Source organism: Emydura macquarii, unplaced genomic scaffold (genome assembly GCF_026122565.2).
Source record: "Emydura macquarii macquarii isolate MOO-44397 ecotype Brisbane River unplaced genomic scaffold, CSIRO-AGI_Emac_v2 contig_1043, whole genome shotgun sequence".
Classification (NCBI taxonomy): Eukaryota; Metazoa; Chordata; order Testudines; family Chelidae; genus Emydura; species Emydura macquarii.
The window spans coordinates 399,420-419,142 of NW_027131180.1; the positions used below are offsets into that span (position 1 = coordinate 399,420).

Sequence of the window (19,723 nt, forward strand, 5' to 3'; positions counted from 1 at the left end):
GGGCAGCTATAGAGTACCATTCAGCAGAACCCACTTATCTCTGCTGCCGTGAAAAAGCTTTTTCTCTGAGATTTAAAGATATTAACATTAAATGATGTTGTTTAATTATTGCTAAAAGTACTCCAACTCCATCAAAATAACTTAGGAGGCTACCATCAAGGAAGTGACATATATAATTTTAGTTTTTAAAGATCACTAAAGCAAAGAATTTCACAGAAAAGCACAGTGGAGCAGATTCTGGGTGTCACAGCTTTCACTGAGATTACTCATCCAGTGAAGCATCATTTGTTGTGGATAAGTATATCTGGCCCAGTGATAGGAGGGATGTTGGAGAAAGCAAGGATATGAAATGTATACCAGATACAAATAAAAAGACAAAATGTAACGTTTGTTCTATTACAAGAAAGGAATTGATGAAGTATCCCTGAAGATGAAATTCTGAAAAGGCAGCAAGAGAGGAATTGTGACTGTTATTTCCATTTTTAAATACTTGAGAGGTGCTCAGATACTATAGAGATAGAGGCTAATTACCTAAACAGAGACAGACAGTGAAAAATCACAAAGAAGCACAAAAGAGAGTTCTAAAATACAGCCAGAGCCTACATCATTAAGCATATTAAAAATCAACACAGACATTTGCCTATGTAAAGTATCCAAGATGGATTAATGTGATCAGTGTCTTCAAACCTACAGGCAAACATACCATGTTGCTGCATTCTAAAGAAGCAATGCTCAGAGGGAACTAACAAATAAAATTGTGTGGGCAGAAGGCCTTCATGATATAAGTAAAGATGCATCGAAAATAAAGTATATAATTGGGGGAAAGGGAAAACTCTCACTGTACAGCCATATCCAATGCATGTCTTTCCATGGAAAGGGCTTTGGATGGAATTAACAACAAGATTCTTAATATGATTCACTGTTCCAACCAAGTCTCTTTTCAATACTTGGAGACACAAAGAAGCAGACAGCCCACTCATAACCATCCTCTCTATGCACCAGCAAGACTTACATTTTCTCTAGGTTGAGAATGAGGTAGCTCTGACTCAACCAAGCTGGGAATAGTTTAACCAAGCATTCCTCCAAGGTGGAGGAAAAACCATGATGAATCCATGAGACACGAATTATGCTGTGGCAAGTCAAGGCATACTGATGATATTCCAGCCATATTTAGAAATAATGTCAAAAAGAGATCCATATAAACTCTGAACAACATGGGAAATAGATCAGATTCTTGTGTGACACTGCACACTACATCCCTCAGTGATGAGATTTCTTTGTTCACGGGCACTGACTGGATTCAGTCTTCTAGATAATAAAGAAACCACTTGAAGGAAGTTCCAGACACACCAACAACCACCTCTAGTCATCAAGGCACCAGCCTATAGTCAATGGTCAAAAACTGCTGAAAGATCCAGCATAACCAAAAGAGCCAACTGAACCAAACCTAAAATAATCAGATTATTAAACGACACTAATGAACATGGACTCAATTCTAAAAGAAGACTGAAACCCAGACTGGTTATCATTAAGATGGTCTCATTAAGATTCAAATACACTTGTAATTGTACAGCTATGGCTTCCTAATCACCTCGTTTAAAACAGAGGAGATTTGAGACTGAGCAATAATGGGCAATCCATACAGAATTGAGAGAAATTCTTGAGGAGGCAAAGCTCTGCAGCCTTATCTTCAATGGCTAAAAAATTGTGTGTTTTTAACTCAGGTTGGCTAATGAGGTAAAATACTAGTGTAGACCAGGCTGGTAGTAACTTTCACACAAATAAGAAGATGAAATTAAAGACTATCAAGTTAAAGCCTAGTCTTTAACTTGACCTTCTAAGTAAAGCGAAAACTACTAACTGCCTTGTGTTCACTAGAATTTTATTACAAGGTAACTTGAGTTAAGAACATAGCATTTTTTCCTAGTGAAGCCACGGCTAGGAAATGTAAGGACAGTTGAATATTCTATTTAAAATGCTTTGCTTTACAACTTCCGGTAAAAAGTTTTCCCCTTTTTATTCTGATAAACAGTGTATGTGGCTGTGTGTAGAAATCGGGCTTGGAAAACTCCTTCCCCTTCCCAGATACAGCACACCAACATGGTCACTATATGGACTCTATATGGATGTTAATACAACATACATATCCATTATTTTGTCCTTCATATTGGTTTTGCATCACAGCAAATAATATTTCAATACAATCAGCCAAGATAATCATAAAGTAGCAGTTCTTCTTGGGTGAAAGAAAATCTGGAAGAGGTGTTTTCTGCCATCCAAGTTTCCTATGTAGGTGCCAACCTGCAAAGGTCTATGCACATGTTCAACTTTATTTACTGTAAGTACAGTTTTGAGCATGCAATCAGTGTTAATTATTCTAATATATCACAAACAAAAACAAAATACCTATGTCAGAAAAACGTTAAGGTTGCAAAGTCTCGCACTCAAAACTTAGAAAATGTCAGTATTAAGATTGCTTATATAAAAGTCTCTGACTGTGGGAAGATATTTTGTAAAACCAAGAGGTAACCAAGAGCAGGGTGCCTGAAGTGCCATGAGGTGGCTTACTCTAGGACTGCACCCTACAACATTCCTCATTCAATGTGTGGCCACAGATCTTATTTAATGCACAGCATCCACACCCTGCTCCAAATATAAAATTAATTTCTTTATGGATGTTTCTATGGTTGTCAGGTTCTGGGGTGCAATTCAGACCAGTGAGAGGCTGTGTCACCACTTGCATTATAAAAACCCTGAATTCCCCAAAATGCTTCTGCTACTTGTGACTCCCTGCCTGGAACATACAAAGTCAGTGGCCAGCATGCACTTTGTGCTCTGTATGCTGTGCAACTCTTATTCAACCACTTTGAATCCAACTGCCTGCCAGCAGTTATCACAGTCTCATTTTTGTCTTTACCAGATTTGGTTAATGTAAGCAGGTGATTCCAACACACTCCCATTCCCAAACTTCCCCAGGCCCATGTGCTTTGGTATGTCCAGGCCTCCTGCAACATTTAGAAGAATAATAAGGTCCATTTGCTCCTTTAAGACAAAACCCACCCCATTAACTAGAATTAACATTCACTTTAATAGAAACACAGCACTGTTGCTTTAGATTAATAGTAAGACAAGTTTATTAACAAAAAAAGATAGGATTTTAAGTGAGTTCAAGTACAAGAGATAAAGTAAGAAATGGTTACAAGCAAGTAAAAATGAAAGCATACATCTAAAAGTCTAAAACTTAATCTATCAAGGTTTGGTTCAAGGCTTTGTTCAAGACAGCTTTTCCCACCCCACAGTCTGCCAGCAAGATGGTGCCTGACTCCTCCCACCCCAAAGGATCTCTTCCAGAGGTGCTGGTTACTTTGTCTTCTTGGTGAAAGAGATAAAGGGGATGAAAACCTCAAGTTCTTTTATAGTCCATTTAATCTATGAAATGAATTCTTCTGAAGGGTACCTCCACCAAAGTAAATTTCCTTCAAGTTGTGAGGAAGGCAACATGGAAAGCTCCATCTTCTCCCACTTGTGTTTGCTGAAATGCAAATTGTTCTGGTTCCTGATATTTCCTCCTCCTGTTGTCTTGATGGTTCTATTTACTACTTATATGTAAACTGGGGTAACACACACATTCCCTTGTTTAGGGTAGGCCTGTTTAACAACTCTTATCTTGGCAAGGCTGTCTGGTTTTGAACATGTCCTAGTAACATCATACAGGGGGAACTCAGAACTTTATATATGTTGCTACATACATTTTAACATGATATTATTCACCAGTGAGTTATTACTTTTCAAATGATACCTAACAAGACCTATTTTGTAAAAAGATTATTACACTGTGTAGGATGTGAATATGAGAGTGCTTTGGGTCACAATGGTGCTCTCACCATATTTGTCTCAGTGCTTCACAAACATTAATGAATTTAGCTTCATAACACCCGTAGGAGATTATATGATATTACGATCCCCCCTTTTACAGCTGGGAAACTGAAGGTCAAAATGGTCAAAAGTTTCCACTACTTTTGCTAGTCCAACATGAGACACGTAGGGCCTCATTTTTCAGAGTACTTAACATTTTAATAGAACTTCATATGTTCAAAGCACAGGTCTAATCCACTTCACTTCCAGCTGCAAACACACAGCATTTATGCAAATCTGGCTCCAGGTGTCTCACATTGCACCCCCGGAAAGTAAGGAATATATGATTAGAGATCAAGTGGGAAAGATCTGGTTTAAATGACTGGACTAGCATCACGTAGGAACTCTTGGGTCCTATAGACAACAACTTCCTTCATTACAAAACCTTGCTTCATCCGAAAGCACCGTCCCACCCTGGGCAATGACTAAGGCAGGGGTCTTGTGGAAAAAAACTGTATGTGATCATGTAACCAAAGTCATGTGCCCACGGGGACTGAATTAAGGCTGCACAAGTAACCGTAATGTGACATTTCCTAACCTTTGAGTGCTTAAATTTGCAACCTTAATGTTCTTTTAATGTAAGTGTTTAAAATTGTAAAATTAAAATTAAAAAATATTAAAAACAAATCTCATCATGTGTGACAATACTGACCCTTGGCATGAGACATCTGCAGGGTTCAGATCGTTAGATCCATAGCAGAGAACTCTACCACTTGAACTAGCAAAATATCTAGTAGCAGTAATAGTCTGTTATCCTCTGTTTGGATCAGCCACATGAGGGGGAATCAGCCCCTTTCCCTGTGCTATTTGCTGACAGCAGCTGAATGCAGAGCCTCAGGACTACTGGGTTTAGTTTCAGGTTCTGATGGAGAGTATGTGCTCTAGTGGTTATAGACCCTTTTGCCCCTGTAGCACAGCCGATCCGTCTGCTCCTATCAAATGCACTTCTATCTATCACCTTCTGGCATTCTCTTTCCTCACCATTTCTCACTCCTCTGCATTTAAGGCAGGTTGCTTCCTCCTTAGCCTTGCAACCTGTGTGACAGCGGGGGAGCGCTGAGAGAATAAAAGAGGCAGTTTCCCTGCTCTCAGTTCTGGCCTGCAGTGATCCACAGCATGCAGGCAGAGCTATGGTAGGAAGAGCACTGCCCAGCCCCTATATCTTTGGGATACGGCATGCTTGGTACAGAGAAAAATTATTCAAAAGCTTATAAGTTGATCATATGTGGATGAATTTTCATAGGAATAGCAAAAGGCATATCCGCCCCCTCACTCCCCCAGCCAGATTTTACGCTCTTGCTCCAAAGCATGGATCTGCCTCATCTGCTCAATAAAATGATTTTATAAGCATTTTTTGTAAGGTGGGCAAAACAACGTATGTTTCCCTAATCTTGTTCTCATAAATGGCTAACCCCTTCTAGCTGAAACTTTCAAAACAAGAAGTTTAACCTGAGGCAGACACCCAGTGTGGAAAAATTCAGTGTGAATGGTTAAAGTTATAGACATTGAAAGCAGGGTGCCACAATGGAAATGTTAGGCATCCTTAACTATAGACAGCACTACCATTTCTGCCTATAATACACTACAATATATTTTAAGGCCCCAGTACCACAAAGACTTACTGGTATGCTTAACTTTATGTACTATGAGCACTCCAAGACACTGCCCACAAAGAGAATTGGGCCTTAAAGTGTATTACAGTATAATTATACAATAATCAAAACTGATTACATGCTCAAAACTGTCAAATGACATTCCAAATGTTCTTAACCTGGAAGAATTATATGAAGTATTAGGACAAATTATAACTGGTATTTGAATGTTTACATTTAATAAGAGAGTTAGACGACTACAGCTGCATTTTGGGACAATTGTACTTATAGCTATAACTAATGAGCTTGGAAAATGAACTACATATAAAAGAACTATCAATCATAAACCTTGGAAATGGTGAAAATAAACCAGGCTAAAAATGTTATCTTGTGTTAATTTGAATACATTTTAATATATATTTATTAATTAATTCTTCATTGGTATTTCAATGTCTGTGCAGTTACGGAAATCTTGGAACCCACAACAAACATTTCTAGCTACTGTTATGAATGTTTGATATTATGATATTAAATAAATTTATAATCCATATAGAACAATGAGGAAGGAACTGTGAATCATAGGGCTATAATTCCATCAATAGGTTCTCATGACATCAACCACAAAAGCAAAGCGCAAGTAGCTTGTTTAACAATTCAAATCTGTAATCTTACAATTCAAATGGTGATTGTTTAATTTACATAAGACACAGCAAAGTTGTTCCTCTTTGCTGCTCTATTTGAGTCCATCACACTCAATCTAAAAAACAACTTTTGCTACTTGGAGCTTTCTATAGTACCTATCTATAGATACCATAGGTGCTATAAAAAAACCCTAAAGGATTTCTATAAGGGAAAGTTGTCCTGGTTTAATTAAAGGTGTTTTATAAATAGTTTTAGCTAAATCAATGTAAAAGGCTGTGTACGCACTCTAATTTCACTCTAAACCAGGCTTATTTTGGATTAGTTTAAATCAGTTACAAATTGGTTTAGACTAATCTAAAATAAGCCACTCAAACCGAAACAAGAGTGTATACATAGGCATTTGCACTGGTTTAACTAAATCAGTTGAAGATCAGTTTAAGTTAAACTGGTGCAACTGTCTTGTGCAGACAAGGCCTAAAATGCACAGGCATGGCATCGTATCTCATACTTGTGAATAAAAATAATCTGGTCAGTGGGATTGGGAGGACTGGGAATGCGTGGAGATAAGTGTATGATTCAACCCTGCAAAATTCAATGAGGGCAAATAACTTTTTAACAAGCAAATAAACTATCATTCAGTTTTTCATCTTCAATCACGATGGTCTAGACTGAGCAAGTACATTCTGTGAGGGTGCTACTACATATTGATGAACATTTTGCAAAGCATGATCCATATAATAGTTTTGTGAATTCGTCATTTGAATGCACATGTTATGGTACATCATAAAGTAAAAGTTTAAAGAAATATTTCTGGTCTGCACAATTGAGATGTTTATATTCTTAATAATTCCACAGGTTAGGTAGCTTAAAGATGAATTATTCTAAGTGAAGTGGTATCTATGGGATGTCAGAAGTGCCATGGTTCACATTACGGTACTATGCCTTTGTACACAGCAGCATCTACAAGCAGAAAGACCATCCGTGAATTACTGCTGCAGCTTTATGTAGCAGATAATGCTCCTGTGAAATGGATAAAGGCTGCTGTACTTTCATAGGAATGAGCACTGATACGAGGACAATGGGGAAAGAATAGAATACAGACAATCTATTCAGCATCATCACTCTAAAAAACAACCCTGGTTATAACTAATTCCATGTGGTTGTACTCACTGTGATCTTACGAATTTTGATTTTGCAGAATATTTTTTTTCTTCCACCAATCCAGTCCAGTACCACTCAGAAGGCTAAGATAACACCCTGCATTCCACTAATGTGGTGAGAAGCGAGTAAACAAGATCTTACATTTGGGCAATGACAATATAGAATATTTCCCTAGGACACAAGTGAATATTAGGAAAGGGCAACTGCTCTTCTAACAGCCCTTACTTGCTAGCCATCTGCAGTGGGTGTTATGGTCAACAGCACATGCTAACCATGGCAAATTTTTTCAGTGCAGCAGTAAAAGTAATCCCAGCAGTGCTTCCCCCAGGTCAGCCTTATAGAACTCTGCCTTAAAGCTAATGCATTTTCTTAGAGCAGAGAATCTGCAATATACTCAGGCTTCTTTCAGCAGCACCAATCCAGACACAATTATTAATTCCAGGCCAGATGTGTGTATTACTAATTGAACATATTTTAAATTATATAAATACCTACTTCCGAAAAACATACCCTTAACTGTGAGCACATATGTATGCTGTGGGGTGGGGGAGATGAGGGAGCGGAATGTTTAATTTTCATATGTCTACTTCTTCCACATATAATTTAAACATTTTCAGTCTCATTTGGATTTGAAAAATTGTACTGCTTACAGAAAAGGGGAGTTATTAAAATGTTCGTGTAAATGAAAAAAAGAGATACATTAGTTGGCTGGACTCTGGAGGGCTCCCAATTAAATTCTTTAGTTATATGATTCACTGGAGGGTGACAGTTCTTCCTCATGGATGGCCTCCTTGGTTTACCTGGGGAAGGCTTTTTATTCCATCATCTTGTTTTTCAAAGACAGACTTATCATGCTTTAAGTGGGGCAATTCAAGTAAGGATTTTCTATGTTCATGTAAGCTCTAATACATTTCAAATTGCACAGTAAGACAAGCTTAAATTCTGTCTTGGAAGTCATTTGAATGCTGGGCGAATAGTGTCATCCAAATGTCCTAGCTAATATCTTCTCATCTTGACATCCTACATTACAACCAAAACAAGGGTAGCTGGGTGACATGAGATGTCTGGTTCTAGGAAGGACTATGTGCAGCGAGTGCATTCAGGTTGAAGAAGAAACAGTGATTACTAAGCCCCCTCACATTTGCATATGTCAAGTTTAGCCTTTTTACAGGCAACAGAGACTTAACGAGATTGCAATGGATTTTTTTTTTCTTTTTCAAGAAATGGATTATTGGTTATTTAAGTGACAGATACAGGAGAAATAAAACTGGCCATATCCTCAGCAGGGTAAACAAATGCTGATTTGTTAGCTGCTCAGTCACTGAAAAAAAAATCCCTAGAAATAAATCATGGAAGCTGAAAACCTGCCTTTTATTGTACTTTTCATCAGACTGAATCCTCAGATAGATCATTTTAATGCAAATAAATAAAATTAAATGACTTTGAGCATATCCTGATTCATTCTAGATTCCAGATTAATGTTTTAGGACCCAGTCCTGATATTTAAATCAAGAGCATAACTTCTAACAGCTTCAATGGAGCAAGAGCAAGTCCTTAAAAGGTGTATTGGGTGAACACTATGGAATCGATCCTACAAGCAGGATCTGCATACGTAGAACCACTTGCAGATTTTAAGTTTTTTTCGTTCTAACCGTCTAAATTTTAAAACTGCTGCCCAATTCTAGAAAGTGATCTGTGTCCAAATGCCACTTGGTTTGGAATATGCGCATATTCCTGCAGGTAAAGCTCTGAAGCAGATCAAATTACAAGTGTCACAAGGAACGAAAAATCTAAACCAACTTAACACAAACAAATAAACTTCTTTTGAATTATGTTTTTAAACATATCACCTTCTGAAAGGTTAGCATGTACAAAGCAAATGAAAACTGTGTGCCTACACGGTACATAAGAGTTACTTACTTCTCCCACCACTTCAATGATGTCACCAACTTTTAACTCCAGCTCATCTTCATTCTGAGGCATATAACTGAAAGCCACCTGACATCTCCTCCTCCTATTCCTCTCCCCTAGATGCAGATGAAGGAACAGAATAAAACATTTAGATTAAAATTTAAATAAAATGAAGTTTCCTCAACAAGCAACCCAGCTACATGGACATGCTCCCTGGGACAGGGCTGAAGATGAAGCAGCATTGCATTATTTAAATGAGCACTATTCAACGCTTTTTGAATGTTTGCAGTGCCTGATAAATGTGCCGAGGATCAATTTACTAAAGGGATCAATATTCTGAAATTTTCAGAGGACTGCAGGGCATGTTACGCCTTCCAACTATTTTTGTCATTTGGTGTTAATTGATACAATGTGACATTCAAGTAAGAAAAAAAATTGTTTTTTACTACTATTTCTTTCTGTTCTTTTTTTCTTTCTTTTTCTTTTTTTAAACATCAGTCCATCAATAGTGTCATATTTCAGAGATTATTTTTTTTAAACAGCATGCCTGTGCACTAATCTAAGTTTAGGGTGCTGATTTACATTCAGCCAGGTAAATGGGAAGATTCAATTTTGAAATACTGCTTGCTAAACAGCTCGGTATCTACTTATATTTGGACTTTTTTGTGAAAATGAGAGGGAGCTGCAATGTATGAACCATACCATATGAAAAAAATGACATTTTTTAATTTATAAACTGAAATACTAAATCTCCTCAAATGCGCACATACAAATCAGGCATTTCCTCATAATTACTGTCCAAATGCCCTTAGACTTCCATTTAAAAAAAAGCCATGCAGTCAGCGTTATATTTACTCCACAACTCTGACCTTACTAGAAATGCTCCTTAAGCTTGAATGAGAAAAATCATATTATTGCTGTTTCTCTTTTATTCAGTTTAGAAATCTGGTCTTTAAAATAACAGTGGGGTGAGGGGGCGAGTCCCATGCAGACAAACCTTGAAAGGCAATGTTACCTTCACTAGACCAGGGGTACTCAAACTTTTTCTTTCTGAGCTCTTCCCTCTTCCCCCCTCCCATGTTATAAAAATTCAAAGATGGGGGGGGAGGGGGGAGAAGCTCAGGGCTTCTTCACCATGGGGCTGGAGGACTTGGAGCTTCTGCCCCATGGGGTGCCAGGACTCGTGGCTTTAGTCCTGTGGGGCTGATGGACTCAGGGCTCCTGGCTTCAGCCCCATGGGGCACTGTAGCTTGGGGTTCGCCTGTCCCACAGTTGAGAACCATTGCACTAGACCACTTAGCTGTTAAATATTTCCACCCCGGGCTTTGAGGCAGTATGAACAGCAGAGGACTATTTGAATTTTTAAAAATAAATATTTTAATGCAGTTGAACTAAACTAGCTCAGTTCTTACATAATCATGTCAGTTTATTTTTCTTCATTTAAACTAATAAAAAGTATTGTATGACATTGATGATTTTAGTAGGATGATTTCTGGGCTACATCTTAAATAAATTAGAACCAACGAATATATTCTGTACAGAATGCTTTCAGGATTGTGCAAAAGTTAGAGGCTGCGAATAAAAACCAGACTTTTTTCTAAAATAAACATCCCCATTATATGAAAATCAGCACTTATGAAGGGGTAGCTGTTGACTGATTTGACAAACTAAAATATTTCAGTTGCCATGGTATCTTATAATCAATATTGGGTGACTCAAGGATAAATGATTTTGATGTTGCTAAGAGAATATGAAATAGGTGCAGCACTGGAACTATTGATAAAACCATGTGGATCTTTTTTTTCTTTTTTCCCATAGTTACTTATGATATTTTTTGTGTTATTTTTCTGTTATAAATGTGCGTCTTTCCCTGGATCTTCAACCTGATTTTACAAGTATAACAGAAAGATTAATATGCACATTTAAAGGAACATGACGACATTAAGCCTCAAATCAAGGTACACTTACAAACTCCAGGAATCCTTCAGATGTTTTTTAATTTGGAAGCTCAGCTACTGGAGTTGTAGAAAAGGCCTTCTTCTCAACTACACACCCAGTCTCTCCTCTTACAGTATTTCCTGTGAGCATCTTCATAAGCCTTTCGCTCTGGTCAGCATTTACTAGGTCAGCAGCTCACCGTGCACATGTACACCTCATGCAAGCTGTCCAGTTTTAGACAGGATCAACTGTCTGATCAACTCACTATGCACATGTACACCTCATGCAAGCTGTCCAGTTTTAGACAGGATCAATTGGTCTTATTTTGGTCCCAAGAACAGAGCTGGGCAAAATTTTTCACACTAAACTTATTTCAGGGGAAAATGCAGATTCGGTAACACCAAAAAATTTAGCAAATTTGTGTCAATTTCACCAAACTGTTTCAGTTGGAAAAAAAAACCTAATACAAAATCTGAAAAAACAAATGAAAACATTTCATTTAAAATGTCAAAATGAAGCAATTTTATTTTTCAGTTCAAAATGACTGTTTCAAAATTTCCTTTAATTTAATGAAAAACAAGAAAAAAAATGCTCAAAACCAAAACAAAATGGTTTTTTTTTTTAAGATAACAAAAGTTTCAGTCAAATCAAAGTGAAAATTTTCAACTTCTTGATTTGCCCACACTTTTGAGAAACTTTATTTTCCATTTAACGCAAAAATAAATGTTTTGATTTTTGGAATTGACAATGAACTGAAAAATCCATTATTCACTCAGCTCTACCCAAGAGGTCCTAACACAACCCAATCTTCAATTCAAAGTGTGTCCAATGACCATCAATCGACAGTCCTGCTACTTTATCTCATCTTTTTGCCTACTCACAAAATTAGCTTATTCAAAGCAGGGTTAAACCAGGAAAATCTCTTGCTTTATTCAGGAAAATTAGAATAAGGGAAAACAGACATACTTTCCTTTGTCAACAGTTCAAAATGACAACAAAAAAACCCCGCAACAACTCATCTTGCCTCTTAAGTCCTGCCTAAGGTTTCAGTGATTATTAAGGGCTAATGACAAACATCCTCTAGGTGAGGTTGGGGAGAGGATCTAGTGACTTGAGTGTTCTGACAAAAATGTAATCTCTGTATCGTAATCGCTTTGGAACTGGGACTGTCTTTTTGTTCTGTTTCTCTACGGGTGCCTAGCAGAATGGGATCCTAGTCCATGATTGGGGGCTCATAGGTGCTACGGTAATATAAATAATGAATAATAATATACTTCGAGTTCCTCAATGCTTCTCCCAAGGTCTACCAGGACTTGCTCAAAGAGCAAGAAAATAACATAAGGACTGGGTGAAAGGAAGTGTCTTCATTGCTACAGAACAGCAGGAAAAAAAGATATACAAAAGTCATGGGCTGACGGAGGAAAGGCTATATATATTTAGAAGAATTCCTAGAGGCTTCAGTAATTAACCATCCAACATAGCTTCAATGAGTGTGAAGTGTGACCACAGATTCTACACTGCAAGAGTGTCAGTGTAGAATAATCAGGGAGCTGTAAACCCCATCTACCCAATACTGTCTTCTCTACTGCTGTTCTCTCAATACTGCTCCTGTAAGAAAGGTAGAGGAAAAAAGGTAAGAGGAAAATGCTGTGAAATCCACGTCACGTAACAGCAAAACCAGAAAAGTTTTTTAAAAAAAATCAGTGCAGCTCCATTGACTTCAGCTCCATTGACAGTGGAGCAATAGGCACAGGGAGAATCCAAGAAAACTACTGGAAGAGGGGGAGAGCTTAACAGTGAGAAATCTCTTAAATTTTAAAATTTAGGAAGAAAGCGAGTAAAACACAGAACAAGGAGCCAAGAGATGTGTGTTGGGCCTCAGTTTCCCCATTTGTAAATAGGGATAATTGTATTTCCCTGCCTCCCTCAGGTATTGAGAGGCTAACTTCATATTTCCAAAGCTCTGAGATCCCAAAAACTTTATGGAAGTGCAAAGTATTATAATTATAGGGACCATGAACTTACAATTCCACTCTCAGACATATTCACAGTTCTTACAGATTACATTAAGGCATGAAAACAGCATGATACCAAATAACAAAGATCAACCTGCAACATTCTGACTGTTCAGAGTTCCTCAAAAGCGATCATAAAGACCCTTAAATTAGTCTCCCACTTCTCTCCTTGATATCTCTCTAAAGAAATATCTAAATGGAGAATAGCGAGGAACAGAAGGTTAGAGAGCAAGTATCACCAAGTCCCTCTTTTTTCTAACGCAGCTGTTAACAGAAGCAACAGTTCACTCTTTTGGTTTTAACAAGGTGCCACAAGTAATCAGCCAGGCCCCATGAACAGCTGACAGATTATGTACATGTTTAGAATTCTTGGGACAGCATACTAGCAGTGCTAAGAACTATATATTAGAAGGGTTGTTCTGTTTTGTATGGTGTGATGAAGCAACATGGGTAGTTCAAGCAGAATTCAACAGGTACTACCAGAACACTGAAAACAGAGCTGATTCGAAGAGAATTCAAAGTCAACAAGCAGCACACATACAGGAACTGTTAGCAAAGACAAAGATTTTCGTAAAAGGACTATTTCCATGCCAGTCACCCTCTTGAGTTTTTTGTTTCTAATTGGTAAACAACATTTCTCAACACTGCATGTTAAGGAATCATGATTACCAACTAGAATGGCTTACAGACAGTTAAGACAAAATAACAGTCTTGAGCAAGGCCGGATTGCTAATTAGGCACAGTATGCCATTTTTTTGGCTTAACCTTTTCCTGTTTTTATTTCATTTATTTTTAATTTTGCATGTCAGAAATGCTAAAGGAAAAATACCTAGATTAGTAGAATGTTAAATCTGCATGGTAAAGCACTCAGTCAGGAAATTATACTGTTAAGATTGCATATGCAGCCTTAACTCTGCCCTCCTGTATCCATGTATTATGATACAAACTGATTTCATGATTATGTATTTCTGTAACATATTCTTCATATTATTTTGTTCTACAAGCTTAGGCATCAATCCTGCAATCAGATCCAACAGGGTGGACCCTTGTGCCTGCGTGGTGCCCCAATTACTTCATGAATGCACATGAATGCAACTGTCTGCCCTCATGGATCTTAATGCAGGAGCAGGGCCCATGATATGCATGTGTAGCATCTTGCAGTAGTAGATAATACCTTATATATGCCAGAACCCGTGAAAGTCATTAATAAATAAAGTACCTAGTAAACCAGATTTACAGTACACAAGTATAAAATATAAGCAGAGCAAATATTTGGTGACATATATAGTTCCCCAACGTTCAATTCTAACTTAGATTTGTAGTTAACTGCCTCAGCTCCTGAAATGCACCCAAAAAAGCAAGTTCTTCTTGTTGAAAAGATGGACTGTACATGTGCACTTCCGAAATTATTAAAACTACTATCAAAAGAAGAGATGTTATTCATCTCCCTTGCTAAATTGTCAAACAAACCACCTTCTTGCTTTCTCCCAGGCTTCCCTGATGCTTGGGAGGCACTCTTTGTAAACATCCACAGAACTACCTCATTATCCACCTTCCAGTCCCTCCTCAGAATTGTCCTCGATGCCTGCAACACACCTGTCTACAATTAGGCCACAGGTGTGCTGAGACCACTGTCTATCATGCTGACCAATGCTGTCTCACTGTTTTCTTGTAATCCCCCTCGGTGTGTCCACATCCATCTGTTGTCTGTCTCCTCTTTCAGAGTTAGATTGGGGCAGAGACCATCTTTTGTTCTGCTCATACAGTGACTACCACAATGGGGTCCTGGTCCATAACTAGGGTTACTAGGGTTAGATTCACCACAGGGTCTTGGTGTTTGTCTACCACTGGAGGCACCTAAGTCTAACATTTAGATGTCCCTGGAATTCACAAAATCACTGCTCAGGTCCTGCCTATTCCTGGAGGTGCTTAAAGGGCCCTAGACACCTAAATTTCTGTTGCTGGGCATGCATACAGCTGCCTAAGTCCTGATATTGCTCAGCTGCTTGGTTCCTAACTCACAGCAGGATTCTCAAAGGAGGCATTCCACTGCCTATTTCACCAGTGAGGCCTAATTCAGTAGGTATACTCAGAGCACACCTAAAGCCACACAATAGGAGGTAGTGAAGGTAACACCTGCCTTTTACTCAACAACCCAGTGGTCAAAACACTCACTCAGGATGTGGGAGACCCAGCTTCAAATTCCCCCACTTCCTGATGTAAAGCAGGGACTTAAACTTAGGTCTCCCACCAGTGCCCCCTAACCACTGCATTATGGAGTATTCTGGGATGGGGCTGTTGAAGCTGTTCCACTTTTTATAAATAATTAAATATTCACTCCAGCAGGGACCGGAACCCACGTTTCCCCTTCCCAGGTGAGTGCCCTAACTACCATGCTATAGAGTCATGCCCACTCTCTCAGGCCCCATTAATATTTCATTTTTAATGTTTTTTGTTTTTAAATAAAAAGTGGAACTACTTCAAAGGAGATCACTCTATATCAGTGACCTATGCGCTTCATTATTTACCACTACTCCAATTTTGTGTCATCTGCAAACTTTATCAATTATGATTTTGTTTTCTTCCAAGTCACTGATAAAATTGTTAAATGGCTTAAGACCAAGAACTGATCCCTGTGGGATGCCACTAGAAACAACCCGTTCGATGATGATTCCGCATTTACAACTACATTTTGAGACCTATCACAAGGCCAGCTTTTAATCCATTTAATGTGTGCCATAGCAGTTTTTTTTATCTTTCTAGCTTTTTAATCAAAATGTCATGCAGCACCAAGACAAATGCCTTACAGAAGTCTAAGTATATTACCTCAACCCTATTATGTTTATCACCCAATTTTGTACTCTAATCCTCCCAACCCTCACGCCCCCCCCCAAAAAAAATCAAGTTAGTTTGCCAGGATCTATTTTCCATAAATTGATGTTGATTGGCATTAATTATAATACTCTCCTCTTTAATTCTTCATTAATTGAGTCCTGCACCAGCTGCTCCATCAACTTGCCTGGGATTGATGTCAGACTGACGGGCCTATAATTACCCGGGTCATCAGGTCTACCCTTTTAAAATACATTAACTACATTACAATACAGTACAAAACACTAACAACAATAGCTTTCCCTTTCATTTTCTGGAACTTCCCCAGTGATCCAAGACTTACTGAAAAGGAACATTTATGGTCCAGAGAGTCAGCTCTTTTAAAACTCTTGGATGCAACCCATCCAGACCTGTCGATTTTAAAATGCCCTTTGAGTGAAGCAGCTTAGGCTAAATCCCTCTCCTCAACATTTCCTACTAACTAGCTTAAATGGCTACCCGCTCAGCATGCTGGCTTCTGTGCATCCCTTATTAGCTGCCTAACTCTCTCTCTGCTTTGTATGGAGAGCCTAAGTGTCTAACTTGGGGTTGTGAATTCCACTAGACAACAGGATACCTAAGAGTTAGTCACTGCAACACCTAAGTCCCCATTTTAGATTTAGCCCCTAGGTGCTACAGTAATACAAATGATAAATATTAATACATAAAAATGTAAGCCAATAAAATATATTGGATCACTGTGAATGAAATTACCAAAGCGTAACTATTCAAAAATATAGAAGTATAACAAGATGTTACACTTGTAGCTAAAGTTGCAGAAAAATAGAAAAAAAATTTAAAATAGAAGATCACATAATTAAAGTCTATATCATAATGCATACACACAAGGGAACACAACTGAGGTTGTCATTGCAACCTCAATTGACATTTTTAGAGCAGAGTGCTTAACCATGTAATTTTAATATTCTCAACACTATTCTTCCCTCTGGATTTATAATAAATGTATGTGTCACAGTAAACCTTTACACAAATAGATATCTATTTAGCAGGGTACCTATCCGTAATGTTTAATAAAAGTCAGTTTATTAAGCTAGGGTCTAGGACAGGAAGTCAAAATATGAACATTTAAACATCATTATATAAACCCATTGCTAATTACAATAATGTCCACAATGATGTTTATAACTTGGCACACAGAGCACTAGAGATGTTGCCTATTCTCATAATATCCTACAAAATGGATTAGTGCCCAGCATACTCAAGAGTTCCATTATTTTAATTGCTGTGCCTTGTGAACAAGTAAAATGAATGACACTTCATAAAATTTAACTGAACCATATTGGATTTAATTAAACAATATTCACTACTTATTAAACCAATTTCTCATTAAAATTATGATATATTGAAGAGAAGTCAGTTTTACTTAGCTTTTCGTATAGAGCCAGTATGGATAAATATAGATGATTTTTAAAAATTAAAAAAAAAATGGATAATATTTAAATTTAATTAAGTACAGGATTTTTTTAAAATAAACCTATTTCTAATTAAATTTGAAATTATGACAACCTATGCTAAGGCTTAAATTTACTAAAATCTATTACAATTATTTAAATTAATTTTTAAAATATTTAGCAGTTCATCTTTGCAACCAAGCTTTAAAGAAAGTCAAACCACTGAACTGCCAGAAGTCACTGGCTAAGCACCTGAAAATAGGGTTTGTTGAAATGCTAAAACAGCTTTTGACATCAGTAACCTCTTCTGCAGGTGTAGAGAGAATATTTTCTTTATTTCAATTTATTCAATTAGTTCAGTCAATGACTAGTTCAAATTCAGAAAACAATTAGGAGCTAAAAAAGCAGAAAAGCTCCCCCCCCCCCTTTAACCTCTGAATAAAAATCAGATATGAGAGGATGAGATCTATTAGTTCTAAAATCTTGAAGGATATAATGACCAGAAACAACCAGTTCAATTTACTAACTTACAGATAATAAGTCCTTTGTTTAATAATTGTTAGTTTTAAAGGCAGAATATGTTTTAATAAACTTTTTTCTTAAGTATCCAACACATAAGGTACTTTTAACTAATTTAAGAAAAATTAAACGCTGTTTTTTACATTTTAAATTTTAATCTCTGTCCAAACAGAGCTTGACACAAATTGCAAGTAAAAAGATTGCCTCTCTCGCCAAGAAAAGTTGGTCCAATAAAAGATAGTACCTCACTAACCTGGTCTCTCTAATTAAAAAATCAATCAGCTAGTAAATAAGAAATGCATCATTTACCATTTTCTAACATAATAAGAAATGTAAAAATTAAGAATCTGAATAAAGGTGAGTCAAGGCATATAATTGCTTAAATAGATGTGTATATATCCTGGTTGGGAGGGGGAGGGGGGCACCAAATGTAGTGTAGAGGCTTATGAATAGTTTAAAATAAATATGTTTTAATGATTACCAACAAATGAGAATTAATTTCCCAGAAAAAAAAAAAGTAGTACAAATGTGAAGCCAGATTAAAATAAATTATCAAGGTTTCCTGTTTGCTGACTTAAAATCAATTCATCCTGTATGGATCTTGAACTAAAACCCACTGATGTCAATAGAAAGACTCACTCTGATTTCAATTAACTTTGGATCAGGCCCCTACAGCCCTATTTTGCTTCCATTGAAGTCAGTGGCAGGGTTTGCCATAGACTTCAATGGGAGCAAAACTGGACCCATATTAAGAGACTTGGGAAAACCTTTCCATCTCCAACAGGAAGACATTTTTCAATGTGAATAATTTAATCTTCTATGAGAAAGACAGGTGAGCAGAAAATCCAGTGATAGAATTTTAAAACTACTTTAACAAAGTATTGGAGATAGCAATTAATTGAAAAGGAAAACAACATCAAAGACAAGCTGGGTGAGATATCATCTTTTATTGGACCAACTACCGTTAGTGAGAGAGACAAGCTTTCGAGCTTACATAGAGCTCTTCTTCAGGTCTGGGAAATGTACTCAGTGTCACAGCTCTGAGTAAGCTGAAAAGCTTGTCTCTCTCACAAACAGAAGATGGTCCAATAAAAGATATTACCTCACCTACCTTGTCTCTCTGATATGCTGGGACCAACACAGCTACAACTACACTGCATACAACAACAAAAAGTCATCTTTAATGGCTGTCAAGTGTCACCGAAAGCTGAGCCGACAACTAAAAATATGCCGAAGTAATACTGTTGGCAGACATACCATCATCAAAGAGAAGGCAATAGATCCAAAACATCAAGCTTTGGAGACAATGCAATGTAAGCTAGCAGTAGAATGAACACACATCAATTATTTAAAACAAACTAGAATATTCAAATCCAAAAAAGATTATTTAAAACTTATCTCCTGAAACACATAGCTGTAAATTAATTTCCTAGGTTCTGGTTATCATTTACACCAAGGCCCCTTTACACTGACCTGTCAGTGTAAATGAGATTCAGGCTGTTAGTATCACTAAAACAAATAATAATTTAAATTAATATTATACAGTGTATTAATTGTTTCAGTATGTTATACATTGCAAATCTTTATTTTTCCATCACCTATTCATGACAACTTCCTGGGCAATATATCAGCCTATAACAGACTAAAGTCACATTCAGAACAGAAATTGTGTAGTCTGGGACCATGGAGTGATTGTTTACCTCTTTTAAAAATTAATCATCATAATTCCAGCAAAACAAAACCCACA

The 19,723-nt window shown here is 37.2% G+C and overlaps 1 protein-coding gene across 5 annotated transcripts in view; it reads right to left on the reverse strand.

Moving 5' to 3' along the window:
* SH3KBP1 (SH3 domain containing kinase binding protein 1) overlaps positions 1-19,723 on the reverse strand; it is a 333,778-nt gene that overhangs the window by 152,257 nt on the left and 161,798 nt on the right. For all 5 annotated transcript variants that reach the window (XR_010919120.1, XM_067545017.1, XM_067545015.1 and 2 more), the window contains one exon: positions 9,231-9,337. Coding sequence is in view for 4 of the 5 variants with exons in the window: in XM_067545017.1 (XP_067401118.1) it covers positions 9,231-9,337 (107 nt within the window). In the remaining variant the exon portion in view is untranslated. The remainder of the gene's footprint in view (positions 1-9,230; positions 9,338-19,723) is intronic.